Source organism: Oncorhynchus mykiss, chromosome 17 (genome assembly GCF_057628025.1).
Source record: "Oncorhynchus mykiss isolate SJ-2025 chromosome 17, ASM5762802v1, whole genome shotgun sequence".
In the NCBI taxonomy this organism is placed as follows: Eukaryota; Metazoa; Chordata; class Actinopteri; order Salmoniformes; family Salmonidae; genus Oncorhynchus; species Oncorhynchus mykiss.
The window spans coordinates 23782026-23803162 of record NC_143038.1 but is presented as its reverse complement, the minus strand read 5'-3'; the positions used below and the strand labels follow the sequence as shown (position 1 = coordinate 23803162).

The window sequence follows — 21137 nt, the reverse complement described above, 5'->3', positions numbered from 1 at the left end:
TTGTGTCCCACTTGTTGTTGATTCTTCACAAAAAAATACAGTTTTATATCTTTATGTTTGAAGCCTGAAATGTGGCAAAAGGTCGCAAAGTTCAAGGGGGCCGAATACTTTCGCAAGGCACTGTAGTATATTACTTTTGACCAGAGCCCCCATTGACCTTCCAGTGCAGTTATACTTCCCAAATAATATTCAGACATCACTGTCTCATCATTATTTGGTCGCGTTCCCCTGCTCAGACGTTGCATGCATCAACCAATCGTTGTGTGCCATGTCATCAACTGTGTCATTGACTGATATATTTCTAAAACGTGGTTAGCCCGATACTTAAAATACCTATCCAGGCGTTAGCAATGTCTGAGCAGAGGAACGCGCCCTTTATCTTATCCCAGAAGGAGAGCAACTTGTCCAAATCACAACCATGCCCAGGATCAGTTAAAGAAAAGCCCCAGTTTGTTATGGAACAAAAGGAATGGGGTGTTACATTTTTGTCATTGGCTTTAAGAGTATTATTATTATATATATATTTTTTTTACATCTGAGTAATTGCCTCCCCCATGTCTGGGGATACTTTTCCAGGTGTCTTGCGTCTTACCAGCCCCCCCCCCCCCCCCTCCTCCCATCCCATCCAATTTCATTACCTTGTGTAGCGATGTAATGTCTTGGTCTATGATACCCCTGTGAGAAAAAGAAGAGAAAAAAGAAAAACCCCAGGCGTACTGTAACAGCTCAAGGTCCTTTCAAATCAGATCAAATCAAATCCGGGAACCTTCATTTTCCTATCCGCCAAAATGGAAATGCTATCATATTGTTCCATCGAGACAGAATGCTTAGTTCAAATGAATACAGTATATACATTCCATATCCTTAATAGGACATTGCCATTTCACCATATCAAGTGGGAATGTGTGCGTGAAACAAATTCTACAAATTCATTACTATTACAACCGGTATGAGATAAATAAAAAAAATCAACACAGTTGAGGCTCCTAGAGCTGGGTATAACAATACATTTTACCAGCGGATCTTGGCACATCGACCCAGTAATTGTTTTATTAGAGGAAATGGGGCTCGATGATATGATTATACACACAGCTATAATGCCGACTTGTCCTGATGCTGCTTCTTGGAGTACAGGGCATTCCCTGCAGCATAATAGAGACAATCATATCTACACTGTCGTTTTGGTAGTTATGTCAATGCAGAATTCTTTCATCCGAAGATGAGCAAATGCATGCTCAGATGCAGTACGCTGTGTTTGCAGCAGATATGTCAATGTTACAGGCACATTGCCTCGTAATAAGCGTATATGTTTTCTACTGTATATATAATCTCCGTTTGTGTGACGATGGTGTGCCATATTTTGAGTCCATCCTTGTAAAATCAGTCTTCACTGACCATTCATAATAGTAATGTTTATAGCGTGATGTACTACAGCACCTGCAATGCTCTATGCAATATTTGATTTTATCTTAGTAAAGATGTCATGAAGTGAAATGCTGTCTCATCTCCTTACTAATACATGGTGTCAGAAGGCTAAATGAGACCTTGTATTAAGTCAAATTCAAAAGCAATCAGATAAAAATTCCATTCCCCTTCACATCTCCGCCGCCCCATACTTACGTCTATGTAGTTGGCGTTGATGTAGTCTGAGTGGGGGTCTCCGTCCAGCAGTTGCAGCCTGACTCGAGTGTGGTCATCTGTGGGGTCAAAAATTCACAAAAAGCAGGCCTAAAGTTACATTTACCCATTCAAGGTTCACACAACTACACTTCAACATCAAATGTCTGAGGACTTCGGCACCCTATTCCCTGCATAGGGCAGTGGTCAAAAGTAGTGCACTATGGGCCCTGGTCAAAAGTAGTGCACTATGGGCCCTGGTCAAAAGTAGTGCACTATGGGCCCTGGTCAAAAGTAGTGCACTATGGGCCCTGGTCAAAAGTAGTGCATTGTACATGGAAAAGGATGCCATTTGAGATGCAGCCTACATGTGCCACTACCACAGCTTTAATGCAAAACACACCCTAGCGCGAGAGACCGATTTGCAGTATTTTAATGGCAAAAGTATTTTAATGGCAAAAGTATTTTAATGGCACGATATCTAAGGAAGTCTCGAGCTATTGCTCGCCTGAGATAGAGTATCTCATGATGAACTGTAGACCACACTACCTACCTAGAGAGTTTTCATCTGTATTTCTTGTAGCCGTTTACATATCACCAAAGTTGTTGGTTAGGGGCTCGTAAGTAAGCATTTCACTGTAAGGTTGTCACCTGTTGACTAATAACATTTGATTTGAAAATACGTATTTGTAGGCATCTAAATACAAAGGAATAGAACAGGCGTGGAAGCTCTAACTCTGGCAATTGACTGTTAAACTCATGTGTACACTCGCAATGACTGCCTATTGTGATGCAATCATTTCCATGGTATTTTGGAATGTTCTATCAACTGATGCTGTATTGCCATGGTAATGTAGAATGTTCATTCAAATGATGCCAACTGATGTGGCGTAAGCAATGGAATGTATTTTTTGTAATGTCAGCTGAGTTGACTCAACAAATCACAGCACAGGTTGAAGGGTACACTTCCTGCTTTTACTTCCTGGCATGGAAATACTTAAAATGGCTGCCAGTCCACCCAATATGCCATCATTGACTTGAGTGGAGACGCTTTTTCTATACATTCTTATTTCTACGTTTGTAGGTACCATAGGAGCATTGTCACTCTATATAGTACATTCAATTCATGGGATGGATTAGAGAGACGTACTGCGTTTTATCACCTTGTCAGCAAGATGATTTCCATCTCGAAATTGCCAAATGCGCAACTATGTCTGTACACACAGAGCACATGACTAATCTCACTGCATGATTGAATTAATTACTTCTGTGGGGGGAAAAAAATAACAAATTAGACATGCTATGCTGTTTTTACTTAGAGAATTGTCTTTTGTTATATCCTAGTGTTTTTTTCTAACCTGATACAAACTTGTCTTTGTGCGACTTAGTCATAAGACTTGACGTAGAGCTAAGATCGCAGCATGTGACACATCCTGTGTTTTTACTATCTGCAGGAACTCAGCTGTGTGTAAACTTGCAGAAAGGAGTACATTTATAGTGTGAGCTGTGGCAAATGCAGTTAGACTGTTGAGCCCTCGTGCCATCTTAATCTGCACAGACCAACTAATCGCCTTTTACACACTATGTTCCCTGACCCTGTTCACACACATCTGCTAACTGCCACATAGACAGAGGTTGTACTTTTCTATTAAAGCTGAGATCCAACTCTGTTCGTTGGGCCCTTAACTCTGCATCATTGAGTGATTGTTAACTGCTCCATTTTTGCAAATAAAGTAGTTGATTTAAGAATCTACAGTCTCTCTTCCTTTTGGTTATAATTTCCACAACACTTCAACCACAACATCTACCTTTCGCTCTACAAACACATGACCCATTACTGTTATTTTGACATGTGAAATCTTGAGCTGGACTCCACAGGGCTTCTGCTTGGCAATTAAGGGAGTGATGGCGATGGTGGTGGCGGCGGGGCCCATGAGAGGAGGAAAAAAAGGACGTGATGATGATGATGGGATGATGTGTAACACACTGATCCCTTCTCACTTTGATCTGTGGTATGCAAATGTAGGAGCGCTGCAGCACATTTCTTGACTGATCTGACGCTCCTGGATGATAGGCCTAGCAGCATTCCAATAAGGCATGTACTGAGGACGATAACTTCATATCTGCGATTATCAGAGATGTCAGCCTATACTCCACGGTTGTGTTCTTGCTGATCTGTATTTACTGGGTGATGACAGTTAAAAAACAAAATTCCATTGGTTGGCTGAGCGACCATCCTCTCTCTACCTCTCCTCTCACGTGAGCCAGGACACTGGGTGAGGGCTGGCAGGGGGTTGTGTGAAGGTGGCGCCACAGAGGACCCTGCCCACACAAGGGTTCCCTGTGCAGGCCTCCAGGCTATAACACCTATACATCTTAAGCACCACACGCCTCAAGCACAATCCCAATAAAGACATCCCTAGCCCAGTCCTCAAACGGAAGGTTTGTGAACTCATTACCGATTTATGCTACCGATTCCTCAGCTGAACTCTTTTTGTAAAAGTTTGGTGCAGGCCTGCAGGGGGCATGTTAACTTTTCTAAAACTTTAATTCTGCAGAGCAGCTTGGACCATATGAACTTGAGTAAGAGGCATATCTGATTTTGTACACTAAATATCTATCGTCGTTGACTATTGTCGATCAAAATCTGTATTTTACTGAGACCAACAGATTATCATAATCTCTGTTTCACAGTCTATGTCATGGAGAAAGGATTACAGTGAAAACGTAGACACGTTAAAAACACAACAGTATCGGATTTGAATTGCTGATCGAGTGGACCTGCCTTCTCCCGGTAACGCATGGTATGTCACAGCTCCATTAATCATTGAAGCCCATGTTGTCCCCACAGAATTTATAGATAGCCACTAAACTGTCAACGTGGCTGAATGCATTATGGACTTTAACCTGTTAAACTCTGACGCCTTCTGGCAGCATTTTCTAAACCACACATAATATTGTATACTACCTTCATAAAGTAAATGTCGGTTTCAAAAGTCCTACAAACACATATGACCTAATGGTGACGCATGCACAAATTCCCATAGGAACACAGCCATTTTAAAAGTGCAGGGCTTGTGCAAAGTCGTTTTTCATATTGCAGGAATGACATGAGGAGAAAGCTGAAGTCTCTACCTATTTATTGATGTAAATATATCCTCTGTCTGATTCCCAGTTCGTCCACGAGATAGCAATAGGAGATCACATGACGTCTCTTGGCCACTTGAAACCAGTTGTGTCTGGTTTGGGTAGTGAGACATTGTGCCATAATGGCTACTCAGATGTTCAAGCCTGACATCTTAAAATCACTCAAGCAATCAGGGCTTTCAAATCATCTCAAAAAAGACAAACCGGTGAGGAAACTTCAAACCTCTTTTCCCATGTACTTTTCCTATTGTAGACATCTGTGATAGATCAACGGTGCATGTGGAGGATACATACAAGTTGGAGAAGGAAATGCATTGCTTTACAATGACCATCAAGGTGTACCCTTTCAATGCAAACTAAATGTTTACACTTTTGGGCTAAATTCGGATAATTGCGAGCAGAAAGATTTGAGTTTGATTTACAAAAAGACAAGGGCTGTAGCTTTCAAATGATATTTCACGGTACTGGGTCCAAAACAATTGCTCAGAGTTTAACAGGGTTGATTTAAACTATTAAAGTCAGACCTCCTGGAGGTTCCACTGTCAAACTGACAGAATGTTGTTTGTGCCGCATGCTGGTAGTTGGATGATCCGGTTTAACCCTGTTCTGCAGTTCAGAGATTAGACTGCCATGAGGTGTACCTGAGAGATGCCGCATGTTTCATCAACAACACTAACTGTTGACTTTGACCCCGTTCAACGAGAAGTCCATGTTTGGACAAGTACAGTATCATTCAGATCGGGAATGGATTACAGCCAAGGAAGTGTATTAGCAAGAGAAGGAGGTGGGGGTCTTTGCCCAATAGCAAATATATAAATGTACTGTTAAAATATACTGTAGGAAGATATATTAGACTCTTTTGTAAGCTAGACAGTCTAAGGGTCAAGTTTAAAGTTTTATTCGCCACGTGCACAGGATTCTAAGCGTGAACCATCGCATTTAACCACAGAAAGGTGGCTGGGAATATGGCCGAATACAAACACTGCAGTTATTCCCTCCGTAATGCAATCAAACAGGCAAAACGTCAGTATAGAGACAAAGTGGAGTAGCAATTTAAAGGCTCAGACACGAGACGTATGTGGCAGGGTCTACAGACAATCATGAACTATAAAAGGAAAACCAGCCAAGTCACAGATACCGACGTCTTGCTTCCGGACAACCTAACTTCCTGACGGGCCGCTGCCAGGTGGTGAAGGTAGGAAACAACACCTCCACTTCGCTGATCCTCAACACTGGGGCCCCACAAGGGTGCGTGCTCAGCCCCTTCCTGTACTCCCTGTTCATCCATGACTGCGTGGCCACGCACGCTTCCAACTCAATCATCAAGTTTGCATATGACACAACAGTAGTAGGCCTGATTACCAACAATGACGAGAGCCTACAAGAAGGAGGTGAGGGCCCTGGGTGTGTGGTGCCAGAAAATAACCTCTCACTCAATGTCAACAAAACAGAAAAGCTAATTGTGGACTTCAGGAAACGACAGAAGGAGCACCCCCCTATCCACATCAACGGGACCGAAGTGGAGAAGGTGAAAAGCTTCAAGTTCCTCGGCATACACGTCACTGACAAACTGAAATGGTCCACCCACACAGACAGTGTGGTGAAAAAGGCGCAACAGCGCCTGTTCAACATCAGGAGGCTGAAGAAGTTTGGCTTGTCACCTAAAACCCTCACAAACTTCTACAGATGCACAATTGAAAGTATCCTGTCGGGCTGTATCACCACCTGGTATGGCAACTGCACCACCTGCAGCTCTCCAGAGGGTGGCGCGGTCTGCCCAACGCATCACCGGGGGCAAACTACCTGCCCTCCAGGACACCTACAGCACTAGATATTACAGGAAGGCCAGAAAGATCATCAAGGACAACAAAGACCCGAGCCACTGCCTGTTTACCCCGCTATTATCCAGAAGGCGAGGTCAGTACAGGAGCATCAAAGCTGGGACCGAGAGACTGAAAAACAGCTTCTCTCTCAAGGCCATCAGACTGCTAAATAGCCATCACTAGCACATTAGAGGCTGCTTCCATATCCACAGACTTGAAATCACTGGCCACTTTAATAATGGAACACTGGTCAAATTTTTTATATTTTTTTATATATATATATATTTTTTTTACATATTTTGCATTACTCATCTCATATGAACAGTTGAAGTCGGAAGTTTACATATACCTTGGCCAAATACATTTAAACTCAGTTTATCACAATTCCTAACATTTAATCATAGTAAAAATTCCCTGTCTTAGGTCAGTTAGTATCACCACTTTATTTTAAGAATGTGAAATGTCAGAATAATAGTAGAGAGAATTTTTTATTTCAGCTTCTATTTCTTTCATCACATTCCCAGTGGCTCAGAAGTTTACATACACTCCATTAGTATTTGGTAGCATTGTTTATTTAAATTGTTTAACTTGAATTGTTAAACTTGAATTGTTAAATTGTTTAACTTGGGTCAAACATTTTGGTTAGCTTCCCACAATAAGTTGGGTGAATTTTGGCCCATTTTTCATAGCTGGTTTAACGGAGTCAGGTTTGTAGGCCTCCTTGCTCACACACGCTTTTTCAGTTCTGCCCACAAATTTTCAACAGGATTGAGTTCAGGGCTTTGTGATGGCTATTCCAATACCTTGACTTTGTTGTCCTTAAGCCATTTTGCCGCAACTTTGGAAGTATGCTTGGGGTCATTGTCCATTTGGAAGACCCATTTGCGACCAAGCTTTAGAAATTACCTCACTGCTGGAGCTAGAAACACAAGCATTTCACTACACCAGCAATAACATCTGCTAAACACGGGAATGTGACCGATAAAATTTGATACAACAGGTGTTTTTTAAATTTTCATTTAACCCTTATTTAGCGAGGGAAGTCAGTTATGAACAAATTCTTATTTACAATGATGGCCTACCGTCATTGAAAAAACAGGTGTAAAACAGTGCAGTGAAATTCTTACATTGATAGCTTTTTTCCAACAATGCAGTGATAATAATATAGACAATAGAAAATGTAATAAAATAAAAATGTCAGGTCAGTGCCAGTATCTTATTCAATGTGCAGGGGCACTGATGTGGTTGAGGTGGGTTTACATATAAAGTGACTGGTAGTAGGATATACACGGAAAAACGGCTGAAAAGTGGGATATATAAAAAGTTACGGTAATATACAGTGGGGCAAAAAAGTATTTAGTCAGCCACCAATTGTGCAAGTTCTCCCACTTAAAAAGATGAGAGGCCTGTAATTTTCATCATAGGAACACTTCAACTATGACAGACAAAATGAGAAAAAAAAAAACATTGTAGGATTTTTAATTAATTTATTTGCAAATTATGGTGGAAAATAAGTATTTGGTCAATAACAAAAGTTTCTCAATACTTTGTTATATACCCTTTGTTGGCAATGACAGAGGTCAAAAGATTTCTGTAAGTCTTCACAAGGTTTTCACACACTGTTGCTGGTATTTTGGCCCATTCCTCCATGCAGATCTCCTCTAGAGCAGTGATGTTTTGGGGTTGTTGCTGGGCAACATGGACTTTCAACTCCCTCCAAAGATTTTCTATGGGGTTGAGATCTGGAGACTGGCTAGGCCACTCCAGGACCTTGAAAAGCTTCTTACGAAGGCACTCCTTCGTTGCCCGGGTGGTGTGTTTGGGATCATTGTCATGCTGAAAGACCCAGCCACGTTTCATCTTCAATGCCCTTGCTGATGGAAGGTTTTCACTCAAAATCTCACGATACATGGCCCCATTCATTCTTTCCTTTACACGGATCAGTCGTCCTGGTCCCTTTGCAGAAAAACAGCCCCAAAGCATGATGTTTCCACCCCCATGCTTCACAGTAGGTATGGTGTTCTTTGGATGAAACTCAGCATTCTTTGTTCTCCAAACACGACGAGTTGAGTTTTTACCAAAATGTTCTATTTTGGTTTCATCTGACCATATGACATTCTCCCAATCTTCTTTTGGATCATCTAAATGCTCTCTAGCAAACTTCAGACGGGCCTGGACATGTACTGGCTTAAGCAGGGGAACATGTCTGGCACTGCAGTATTTGAGTCCCTGGCGGCGTAGTGTTTTACTGATGGTAGGCTTTGTTACTTTGGTCCCAGCTCTCTGCAGGTCCTTCACTAGGTCCCCCCGTGTGGTTCTGGGATTTTTGCTCACCGTTCTTGTGATCATTTTGACCCCACGGGGTGAGATCTTGCATGGAGCCCCAGATCGAGGGAGATTATCAGTGGTCTTGTATGTCTTCCATTTCCTAATAATTGCTCCCACAGTTGATTTCTTCAAACCAAGCTGCTTACCTATTGCAGATTCAGTCTTCCCAGCCTGGTGCAGGTCTACAATTTTGTTTCTGGTGTCCTTTGACAGCTCTTTGGTCTTGGCCATAGTGGAGTTTGGAGTGTGACTGTTTGAGGTTGTGGACAGGCGTCTTTTATACTGATAACAAGTTCAAACAGGTGCCATTAATACAGGTAACGAGCGGAGGACAGAGGAGCCTCTTAAAGAAGAAGTTACAGGTCTGTGAGAGCCAGAAATCTTGCTTGTTTGTAGGTGACCAAATAATTATTTTCCACCATAATTTGCAAATAAATTCATTAAAATTCCTACAATGTCATTTTTATCATTTTGTCTGTCATAGTTGAAGTGTACCTATGATGAAAATTACAGGCCTTTCTCATCTTTTTAAGTGGGAGAACTTGCACAATTGGTGGCTGACTAAATACTTTTTTGCCCCACTGTACATACTCATGGTAATATATACTGTACATGTAAACAGGAGTAAGTAACCAGAAGCAGGATAAATACTAATGGTAATGGCAATCAATCAATGGACAGCAGCGTAATGGAGTAATAAATCTAATCAAAATTAAATTTTAGCAGCAGTGTAGGTTGTGTTTGAGTTGGTAGAGACCTGTGGATGGGCATAGAGTCAGTGTGGATTGTCTGTGGGAGAGAGAAAGCAGTAGTTGTTAGCCATTTAACAGTCTTATGGCCAGGGAATTAGAAGCTGTTTAGGAGTCTGTCTGTTTGAACCTTGAGGCACCGGTACTGCATGCTGGTAGGGAGCATGGAGAAACAGACATGTCTTGGTGGCTGGAGTCTTTCGCAAATTTTCAGACCTTTCTCGTACGCCGCCTGGCATGTACTGTACATCCTGGATGGCTGGGAGCTCGCCCCCAGTGATGGGCTGGGTCGTCTAAATCTCCCGGTCGCGGGTGGTGCAGTTGCAATACCAGACGGTGATACAACCAGTCAGGATCAGAGTATGTCAGCGGAGCTGGAGCAGAGTGTGCCCAATTTCACTGGAGCTTTGAAGCGGAATTCGCAAATGCTGGAGCGTCTGCCTTGTCGCCCGCTCCAATTTCACTCCAGTATCACTCGATTCACGAGCTCAGGGCATGCCCACCCCAGGATGCATTTGTAGTCTACTTGTGTGCTGCTATAGCTCCTTGCTTTAGCTACTGTCATGGAGTTCACAAAATATTTTCATAAAGAAACACACAGGTGCTAAATCAAGGTGACTTACAACGATGAGGACCAAGAGCAAGAGAGAGAGTGCGGTGATGTAATGTATTTGTTTGTTTTTATGTATTGTTTCTTTGTATTGGGAAAGAATGCCTTTACTGAAAAGCTATTTCGATGCGTTTATACTACTGTTGGCCAATAGGGGGCAGTAAGACCTGTTTTCTTTGCACTGGGACTACATGCGATCCTGCACCTGTGTGTTCTCATAATTGAGAGAACCTTTCAAAGAGAAGCCATGTTCTCCTGTTTCATCATTTATCCTGTGTTACAGGTCAGTAAAGTGTGAAAATACACGAGTGCTCATTCAAGGGTTATTCTTGATTTTTACTGTTTTCTACATTGTAGAATAATAGTGAATACATCAAAACTATGAAATAAACATATGGAATCATGTAGTAACCAAAAAAATGTTTAAAATATATTTATATTTGAGATTCTTCAAAGTAACCACCATTTGCCTTGACAGCTTTGAACACTCTTGGCATTCTCTCAACCAGCTTCATGAGGTAGTCACCTGGAATGCATTTCAATTAACAGGTGTGCCTTGTTAAAAAGTTAATTTGTGGAATTTCTTTCCTTCTTCTGGCGTTAGAGCCAATCAGTTGTGTTGTGACAAGGTAGGGGTGGTATACAGAAGATTGGTAAAAGACCAAGTCCATATTATGGCAAGAAAAGCTCAAATAAGCAAAGAGAAATGACAGTCCATCACAGATGATCTCCTCATGTGTGGTTCCCACCGTGAAGCATTGAGGAGTTGGGATGCTTTGCTGGTGACACGGTTGGTGATTTATTTAGAATTCAAGGCACACTTAACCAGCATGGCTACCACAGCATTCTGCAGGAAATACACAATCCCATCTGGTTTGCCCTTAGTGGGACTATCATTTGTTTTTCAACTGGACAATGACCCAACACAACTACATGCTGTGTAAGGGCTATTGTACCAAGGAGAGTGATGGAGTGCTGCATCAGATGACCTGGCCTCCACAATCACCCGATCTCAACCCAATTGCGATGGTTTTGGATGAGTCAGACCACAGAGTGATGGAAAAGCAGCCAACAAGTGCTCAGCATATGTAGGAACTCCTTCAAGACTGTTGGAAAAGCATTCCAGATGACGCTGGTTGAGAGAATGCCAAGAGTGTGCAAAGCTGTAACTATTTTGGATAATAATTTACATGATTCCAAATGCGTTATTTCATAGTGTTGATGTCTTTACTAGGTGGTCATCCAAGTATTTTTACTTAAGTACTTTACACTACTGGATCAGATGTACATAAAGAGCCGATTCGAAGTTAAAGCAGAAATGGAGGTTAGTAACTAACGATCTGATGTTCAAAAGTTTTTGATGATCATAAGAAATATAAAGGATACATTTCGTGCAATCAAAGTAAAGATAAACACCAAAATAATCACAAAATAGCAAAGTTGGGTCGGAGCTCTTAAGATGGCAGCCATACACAGTACGGTATATCATAGCGGGTTCCTTTAAATAAGAATGTTTTTAGGTCTAATAAATTTGTCAATCATATATATTGTAGCGCTTAAGCATGAATTACATCCTATTAATAATAATAATAATTCGTAATTATACCCAATTACATCATATAGTTGTTAACACCCAGCATTTAATAACCTCACTGAATTGGAGCCTGTTTGTCTTGTGGAAATGTAATCAATGTTTCCTGAGAGTTTCTTTCTTTCTTCACATCAATGCCAGGTGCAAAAAAGCACCCAGTAAACATTGGGGAAGTAGAGAGTCAAGAGAATGCTAATCGTCAGTCTTTGGTCAATACATCAAGGGATTTCTACGGCAACGACTTCAAGAGAACCTCTGAAGATACTTCAACGTTACGTGCCGGGAATTAAATGGCAGTTAAGATATGAGCGACTTCCAAAGAGCTTGTGCTTTGACAGACGTGCACACATATGCAGCCCAACTTGAACTGAATCGACTACCGGTGTGCCGCCAGAGTGGCAGTTACCTCTTTTTTTTACGGAACTTAACTGGGATACTTATCATTCCGGGAGCACTCCTTCACACAACACCTTCTGACTGAAGGTGTTACGCATGATTCCAAACACAAGCTGACTCTAGTGAGTGACAGTTTGTGTAATAAAGCGCACAACACTCATAACTCAGTGGGGGTTGTGTTGTCGCCTCAGTCAATGGCAATAGTGCAGTATTGGTTCATGTCTGAATCAGATTGCATCAGGCAAAGCCTACTCGATTGCTTTTCCCGGAAAGAGACGATATCATTGTAATGTCAAATGATGTTGATTCTTTACCCTTCAATGTGAACATACTATTTTCTTGACAGCTAAACATCTTTGCTCCCTCTAGTTTCTTGTAAACCAAAGTTCTATTTACTTGAGAAATCAATAATAAAATACAATATACCAAAAAAGTTACAGGCCTACTGTATGTGATGACAACGGTCTGCCTGACAGTGAAGTTTCCTTCAACTTCATTTCAAAGGGTGTCCCATACATTGATCCAACTGCAACAGGATGTGGTCCTCTCTGAAAACACCTACTAGCGATAGCAACCAGTACTCCTTTGCAATTAAATATAAACCACACAGAGTGAATGAAAAGCAGCCAACAAGTGCTCAGTATAAGTGGGAACTCCAAGAGGTGAAGCTGGTTGAGAGAATGCCAAGAGTGTGCAAAGCTGATAAGTCTGCCAAGACCATTTTACTGTATGTACTCAGCTTTAAGAACTCCCCAAACAAATGACACTGTAGCAAGGGACTATTCCTGAAAAGAGGATAAAGACAATTTAAAGAACATAAAGGAATCTAAAAGATTTGTGTTTTGAGTGGTTCCGGTGGGCAGCTCTGCTTTACAGGATCGCCAACGATTCCTCCAGTCTCTCTGATATGTAAATGTTTGCCAATAACTCTGTTTATTTTGGTAGCAATGTCTACTGAATTATAAATGACCATATGGGAGGCTTTATGTTTACACAGTGTGTGGGGGGGAGCAAAGAAGAAATGTAATTGAAAGTGCTTCCCTTTTCCAGATCAGATAACAATCTGTTACACAGTGACTGTTCAAGTTCGCAGAGTGAAACTTTCTAAAAAGCATTTTTTGGGTCTAACAATTAACTGTCGATCGCTCTTGGCAGACTTATGTTAAATGAAGATACCTACTGTACTCTGTGGTTTTTCCAAACTTTAATGAGGAGCATGCAGTAAGATGGACAGTTTCCATTACAAGCCCATGAAATTAAAACGTTTTGACCAACAGCAAATGTATCATAATTCCTGTTGGCTATCAGCATGTGACAAGCTTTTTCATTTTAGAGCAATGTTTTATTTAAAAGCCTTCACTTGTAGGAAGTGTCTCGCCAGTGACATCTAAACCCTTAATAAAAAAGTTATGTCCTTGGGACAATATGCTTTTCTTGTATCACATTAATTGGGGCCTTGGGTTCTCTAACAATATGACAGTGTCGACGGCCTCGTAGACTCCACTGTTTTCAAAGTCTGCGGGCTTAATTACAACAACCTTAAACGGTTGCAAATATCTTCTCTTATGAGAGAAGATTTAACCATTTCAAAGGAGTAGAACACGTCTAGCTCAAGTCTACTATGAGTACAGGAGACTCCTGAGCTCTGAAAAGACTTGCGCAAATACACCAAACACACTTGTCTAGCTCAGTATCTGTGTCACTTCAGTACTCACAAGCGATGATGTTGCCATATCGGTTCTTGTTGCGGTTGTCATCCTTCTTGGCGGTCTCCCATGGGGCCGCCTGTCCTTCGGTCAGGCCCTGAAATCACATCACACACACTATCAAACATTGCTGCAGGCCAGTATGCGCACACACACACAAACACACAGAAAATATCAACCTTGCAGTTAAAATAATCTACATGAGTATGTGCAGTAAAACCATACTATAGCATTATCCAAACATTAGAGGGACAAGTAAGCAAAAGGGCCATGAAATGTTAAACAATGATTACTGATATAACTTTGTTTTGATGCAGCGGATTGTATCATAAGATGAAAGTGTTACAAAGTGTTAGAAGACAGAAAGTCATAACATGAAAGGTGCCATTCTTCCAGCCACAATCTATTTATCGGTTTGAAATCTTTTGATTTGTTGACTCAAAGGACTGAAAAGAGTCTTGCTCACCATGTATTGCTCACTTTTCACTAATGGGCCCTGATAGAGGACTAGAGGTCGACCGATTAATCGGAATGGCCGATTAATTAGGGCCGATTTCAAGTTTTCATAACAATCGGAAAATCTGTATTTTTGGGCGCCGTTTATACCTTTATTTAACTAGGCAAGTCAGTTAAGAACACATTCTTATTTTCAATGACGGCCTAGGAACGGTGGGTTAACTGCCTTGTTCAGGGGCAGAACGACAGATTTTCACCTTGTCAGCTCGGGGGATCCAATCTTGCAACTTTACAGTTAACTAGTCCAACGCAATAACGACCTGCCTCTCTCTCGTTGCACTCCACAAGGAGACTGCAGTAATGCAGTAAGCCAAGGTAAGTTGCTAGCTAGCATTAAACTTATCTTATAAAAAACAATCAATCATAATCACTAGTAACTACACATGGTTGATGATATTACTAGATATGATCTAGCGTGTCTTGCGTTGCATTTAATCTGACTGAGCATACAAGCATACAAGTATCTAAGTATCTGAATGAGCGGTGGTAGGCAGAAGCAGGCGCGTAAATATTCATTCTAACAGCACTTTAGTGCATTTTGCCAGCACCTCTTCGTTGTGCGTCAAGCATTGCGCTGTTTATGACTTCAAGCCTATTAACTCCCGAGATGAGGCTGGTGTAACCGAAGTGAAATGGCTAGCTAGTTAGCGCGCGGTAATAGCGTTTCAAACGTCACTCACTCTGAGCCTTCTAGTAGTTGTTCCCCTTGCTCTGCATGGGTAACGCTGCTTCGATGGTGGCTGTTGTCGTTGTGTTGCTGGTTCGAGCCCAGGGAGGAGAGGGACGGAAGCTATACTGTTACACTGGCAATACTAAAGTGCCTATAAGAACATCCAATAGCTAAAGGTTAATGAAATACAAATGGTATAGAGGGAAATAGACCTATAATTCCTATAATAACTACAACCTAAAACTTCTTACCTGGGAATATTGACGACTCATGTTAAAAGGAACCACCAGCTTTCATATGTTCTCATGTTCTGAGCAAGGAACTGAAACGTTAGCTTTCTTACATGGTACATATTGCACTTTTACTTTCTTCTACAACATTTAGTTTTTGCATTATTTAAACCAAATTGAACACATTTCATCATTTACTTGAGGCTAAATTGATTTTATTGATGTATTATATTAAATTAAAATAAGTGCTCATTCAGTATTGTTGTAATTGTCATTATTACAAAATGTTTTTTTTTTTTTTTTTTTTTTTTTTTTTTTTTTTAAATCGGCCGATTAATCGGTATCGGCTTTTTTGGTCCTCCAATAATCGGTATCGGTGTTGAAAAATAATAATCGGTCGACCTCTAGTTAGGACTCGCCTGCTAACCATTTTGGATTCTGAATACCTCACGAGTAGGTATATACAGTACCAGTCAAAAGGTTTAGATCACCTACTCATTCAAGGGTTTTTATTTATTTTTACAATTTTATACATTGTAGAATAATAGAGAAGACATCACAATCATGTAGTAACCAAAAAAAAAATTTAACAAATCAAAATATATAATATATATTTATGTTTCTAACTGACTGAGACATTGACAAGGATGAATATTCAAATATACAGTCTGTCAGAAGGACTCCAATAAATACATGAGCACATGATATCCCATGGTGTAACGGGACTTAAATGGAGTTGTTTGTCCTTCTCTGGATAATTTCAACTGTACAGAGAACATGACAATGTGACACGCTTGACAGCAAAAATTTGCTGAGAAGAGAGTGTTTGTCTGGTTAACAGGCTGCACAAGGGAGGCTGTGTGCTATTTTTGCATTCCTGTATAAAGGTCATAGGGGAAAATCTGTCACTGCCGCCTAATTTAAGCCAAATTGTCCTTTAGCGTCCATTAACGGATATCTGTGCTAAGATGCCGATACAACAAGCTTTCATTTGCACAGCTTTCACTTGCATACAACATACAGTTTAACCCATTTACCAGATGTTGATTCCTCATCGCCCAGTCAATTGGAAAATGGATTTGCTGTCTATCCCCCAAACAGGGAGTTTATTATTAAGGTTAAATGTGAATGCTTTCACAGGGAAGCCTCCAATCCACTCCCTATGTTTACTTCCTGTTAGAGCTGTAATATCCTGTTGCCCATCTCTGTCTGGTTTGGCCTTGGCATAAACGGCGCTCTCTCTACCCTCTGTAATAACGCTGGCAGCTGTGAAGACCCTGAGACCTCTACTCCATCATGGCATATCGGTCTCCTTATTGAGCGTAAAATAGAGCTACTCCAACACTTGCTCAGTTCCACACCACTCTGGTCTGCACTGACAGACCGAGGATGATTGATGGGTACATTCTCATAGCTCTCTGTTTCTCTTTATACTTCTGGACATTTCTCATATATACAACAGATTTGAGAAAGAGCTTTGCATGGAACAAGACCTATGGCATTCCCTTAGTCCCGAGAGCATATGTTACTGTTAAAGAAATAGATGAATTTGTGGCAGTTTGAATGTGTGCTTAACCTGGAATTCACCATAATAGCTGGTTAAAAAATGAATTGCTGTTAATCAACACAGGAAGTCTATGGTTTTACAAAGGAAAGCAGAGCCTTTTGGCATGCAACCTAAATCTGACTGCCCCCTACAATTGAGGGGTTAGATCGCAGTAAGGCCAAAGTGAGGAGCACCAAAAGAGAAACAGAGAAAAATGGGAGGGAGAAAGAGTGAGAGGGAAAGGGAGGGAATGCAAATGAGAGAGAAGGGGAGAAGAGATAGCAATTAAACTACATCCAACAGGATGTAGAAGACAAAACACTGTGCCCCATAATCACTATGTGGCTAATTGACCATTTAAATTGATCAGATAGGTTCCTGTGCTTGGGCTCACCATGGATTAAAGCAGTTAGTTTGTGTGTGTTGGCGGGCTAACAGCAATCACCCCCTTGAAAGAAACAGTGGGAACACAGTGGGAACAAAGCAAGGACAAATTTAGTGGCCTCCCTTATCAGATAATAGCGTTCACAGTGGAAGTCAGACGAGAGCACACAGACACTGGGATCAAAGGCAGAGAATGTAAAAAGTTATAGATACAAACACATGGCTCAGTACTGCACCCCTCCAGACACAGACTGCGAGACAGAGAAAAGAAAGTGCTGCTTTCCCACTCCTGGAATAAAAAAAGACCCCCTGGTTACAGCTCGGCTTTTGTGCTTCCCTCTGTTCAAAACTGACAATAATACAAAGAGGCGGATGCTTGTTCAAGAACATTCAGCCAGTCAAGGTTTTCCCTTCATTCAAGCTCTAACTGTGTGCAAAGTAGTTCAGGTTGGTTATATTACATATTACAGTATGCATACAAGCTATACTTTTTTTAGCCATGGGTATGGGTTCAGGATTCAATCCAAATGAGGAAATTATTGAAATAGAAATTAATGAATGAGGTAAATATGTATAAAAAATGGAATCCAACCATAGTCTCGAGCTCATATTCCTTAACAGCTAGGCTGGCTATCTGTAGAGAAAAGAAGGGTTGTATTAATTAATCTTGGTCTGGTCCACAGAATTATTACTGACTCAGCCCCCAGATATCTGGCTCAAATTTAAGTGTCTATCCGGTAAGAATACCTTTCTATATACCAACGCTGTTAAATGGATCAAACTACCACAAAAACTTAAAGCCATACCTACCAAAACTTATTTGAAATCTAATGTCAAAAGCTGACTGATGACAACCATAGAATCATTTTCATGTCTGTATCTATGAAATGTCTGTACCACAATGGAAGTAAGTAATTTACTTTAATATCACTGTCAACTTTTTAAAATGTGTACATTTGTATTTTTTTTAAACTGTCAGATAAATCAATCAATCAACTCCAAATCCATGACTCATGTAATAATGTGATTAAGTGTTTAGAAACAAAGATATCAGTGCCATGTTCATTAGGCACCAAACAAAATAAAACAGACCGAAACATTATCCCTCGCTACCTGGACTTCAGTAACGCTTGTTTTTCTGCTGCATGCCCTAATGAACATGACCCAGGCCTGTACGCCAGTGTTTTGCAGTCCCGTGGCTCACTCTGGCTAGTGTTTATCCATTTATCGTTTCCCATCCGGTAATGAGAGCGAGTGGGAGTGAGGTGAATAATTGGATGGGGCTCTGTGGCCCCCTGCGGGGAAACGTTCAACTTCCCTTTTAGTTTGTGTTTGGGGATGGGGGGATTGATGCTCTCTTCAAAAAGAAAACGTCCTAAATGGAATCCCTTTCATCTACAATCAGTCTTTTTTTGCACATATTAATATTCTTAAAAAAGAATAAGAGAAAAGCTAGAGAAGAGGGAGAACTCCCACACTCTCATCCCTTGGTAGACGGTGGTGATAAGATGATGAGGCAGGGGTGTGGGTGGGAGAGCGGGTCACTGAACGCAAAGAAATGTAGACAGGTAGAACATCCCTAGAGGAAGCATTGTTTCACCTGCAGCCTCATCATCATCATCATTATCACACGTCCGGACATAGTCAACACATACGCACACACAAATGCACACACAAAGGATCATGTTCATAGCATTACATACATAGACACTTGAACCAAACCTTTGCAAAGTTTACATTAAAAGACAAGAGGTTGGTTGCTCCTAGATGCTAAAGCATTTATGCAGTTCTTCCACTTGTTCCAGTGAGTGGGTACTCCATGACCTTGTGTTTATCCACAGATGCCTATCACTCTGGGGCCATTAACGTCTTGGTGACTGGGGGGCAGTATTGAGTAGCTTGGATGAATAAGGTGCCCAGAGTAAACTGCCTGATACTCAGCCATAAAATAAAATATGCATATAATTAGTATATTTGGATAGAAAACACTCTGAAGTTTCTAAAACTGTTTGAATGATGTCTGTGCGTATAACAGAAGTCATATGGCTTGCGAAAACCTGAGAAAAATTCAACCAGGAAGTGGGAAATCTGAGGTTTGTAGGTTTTCAACTCATAGCCTATCGAAGATACAGTGAGATATTGGTCATATTGCACTTCCTAAGGCTTCCACTAGATGTCAACAGTCTTTAGAACTTTGTTTGATGCTTCTACTGTGAAGTGGGGCCGAATGAGAGGGGAGTGAGCCAGGTGTCTGGCAGATTGCCACGAGCTCATGACGCGGGTCATGTGAAAGTTAGCTTGCGTTCCATTGCTTTTCTACAGACAAAGGAATTCTCCGGTTGGAACATTATTGAAGATTTATGATAAAAACATCCTAAAGATTGATTCTATACTTCATTTGACATGTCTCTACGACCTGTAATATAACTTTTTGGACTTTTCAGCTGGACTTGCACTCGCGTTTGGATTTGTTTACCAAACACCCTAAGAAAAGGAGGTATTTGGACATAAATGATGAACTTTATCGAACAAATCAAACATTTATTGTGGAACTGGGATTCCTGGGAGTGCATTCTGATGAAGATCATCAAAGGTAAGTTAATATTTATAATGCTATTTCTGACTAATGTTGACTCCACAACATGGCGGATATCTCTTTGGCTGTTTTGGTCTCTGAGCGCAGTACTCAGATTATTGCATGGTATGCTTTTTCCATAAATTAAAAAAAAAATCTGACACAGCGGTTGCATTAAGGAGAAGTGTATCTAAAGTTCCATGTATAATAGTGGCATCTTTTATCAATGTTTATTATGAGTATTTCTGTAAATTGACGTGGCTCTCTGCAAAATCACAGCATGTTTTGGAACTATTGAACATAACACGCCAATGTAAAATTAGATTTTTGGATATAAATATGCACTACACTGTATTGTGTAACATGAAGTCCTATGAGTGTCATCTGATGAAGATCATCAAAGGTTTGTGACTAATTTTTATCTAGATTTCTGCTTTTTGTGACTCCTCTCTTTGGCTGGAAAAATGGCTGTGTTTTTCTGTGACTTGGTGGTGACCTAACATAATTGTTTGTGGTGCTTTCACTGTAAAGCCTTTTTTAAATCAGACACTGTGGCTGGATTAACAAGAATTTATCTTTTATCTTTAAAATGGTGTAAAATACTTGTATGCTTGAGGAATTTTAATTATGAGATTTTTGTTGTTTTGAATGTCTCGCCCTGCACGTTCACTGGTTGTTAGCGGGGTGGGGCGCTACCGTCCCGAATATCCCAGAGAGTTTAACCGGCCCTTGTTATGAGGTAGCATCCAAAATGGCACCCTATTCCCTATATAGTGCATTACTTTTGACCAAAGCTCTATGGGCCCTGGACTATATAGGGAATGGGCTGCCATTTGAGACACAGCCTGGGATGAGGTCGCATTGTCTTTTTCCATATTTAAAAAATAAATAAACTGTTCATACGCTGCATTAACATACAGTTGAAGTCAGAAGTTTATTTACACCTTAGCCAAATATATTAAAACTCAGTTTTTCCAATTCCTGACATTTAATCCTAGTAAAAATTCCCTGTCTTAGGTCAGTTAGGATCATATGTGAAATGTTGGAATAATAGTAGAGAGAATGATTTAATTCAGCTTTTATTTCTTTCATCACAATCCCAGTGGGTCAGAAGTTTACATACACTCGATTAGTATTTGGTAGGATTTCCTTTAAATTGTTTATCTTAGGTCAAACTTTTCAGGTAGCCTTCCACAAGCTTCCCACAATAAGTTGGGGGAATTTTGGCCCATTCCTCCTGACAGAGTTG

General features: G+C 40.8%; 1 protein-coding gene across 24 annotated transcripts in view; it reads right to left on the bottom strand.

The window, feature by feature from the left end:
- Positions 1-21137, bottom strand: part of ptprt (protein tyrosine phosphatase receptor type T) — a 415067-nt gene that overhangs the window by 25282 nt on the left and 368648 nt on the right. For all 24 annotated transcript variants that reach the window (XM_090205068.1, XM_090205070.1, XM_090205071.1 and 21 more), the window contains 3 exons: positions 13977-14064; positions 1621-1697; positions 639-675 (listed from right to left, as the gene is read on the bottom strand). In XM_090205068.1, coding sequence (XP_090061194.1) covers positions 639-675; positions 1621-1697; positions 13977-14064 — 202 coding nt within the window. The remainder of the gene's footprint in view (positions 1-638; positions 676-1620; positions 1698-13976; positions 14065-21137) is intronic.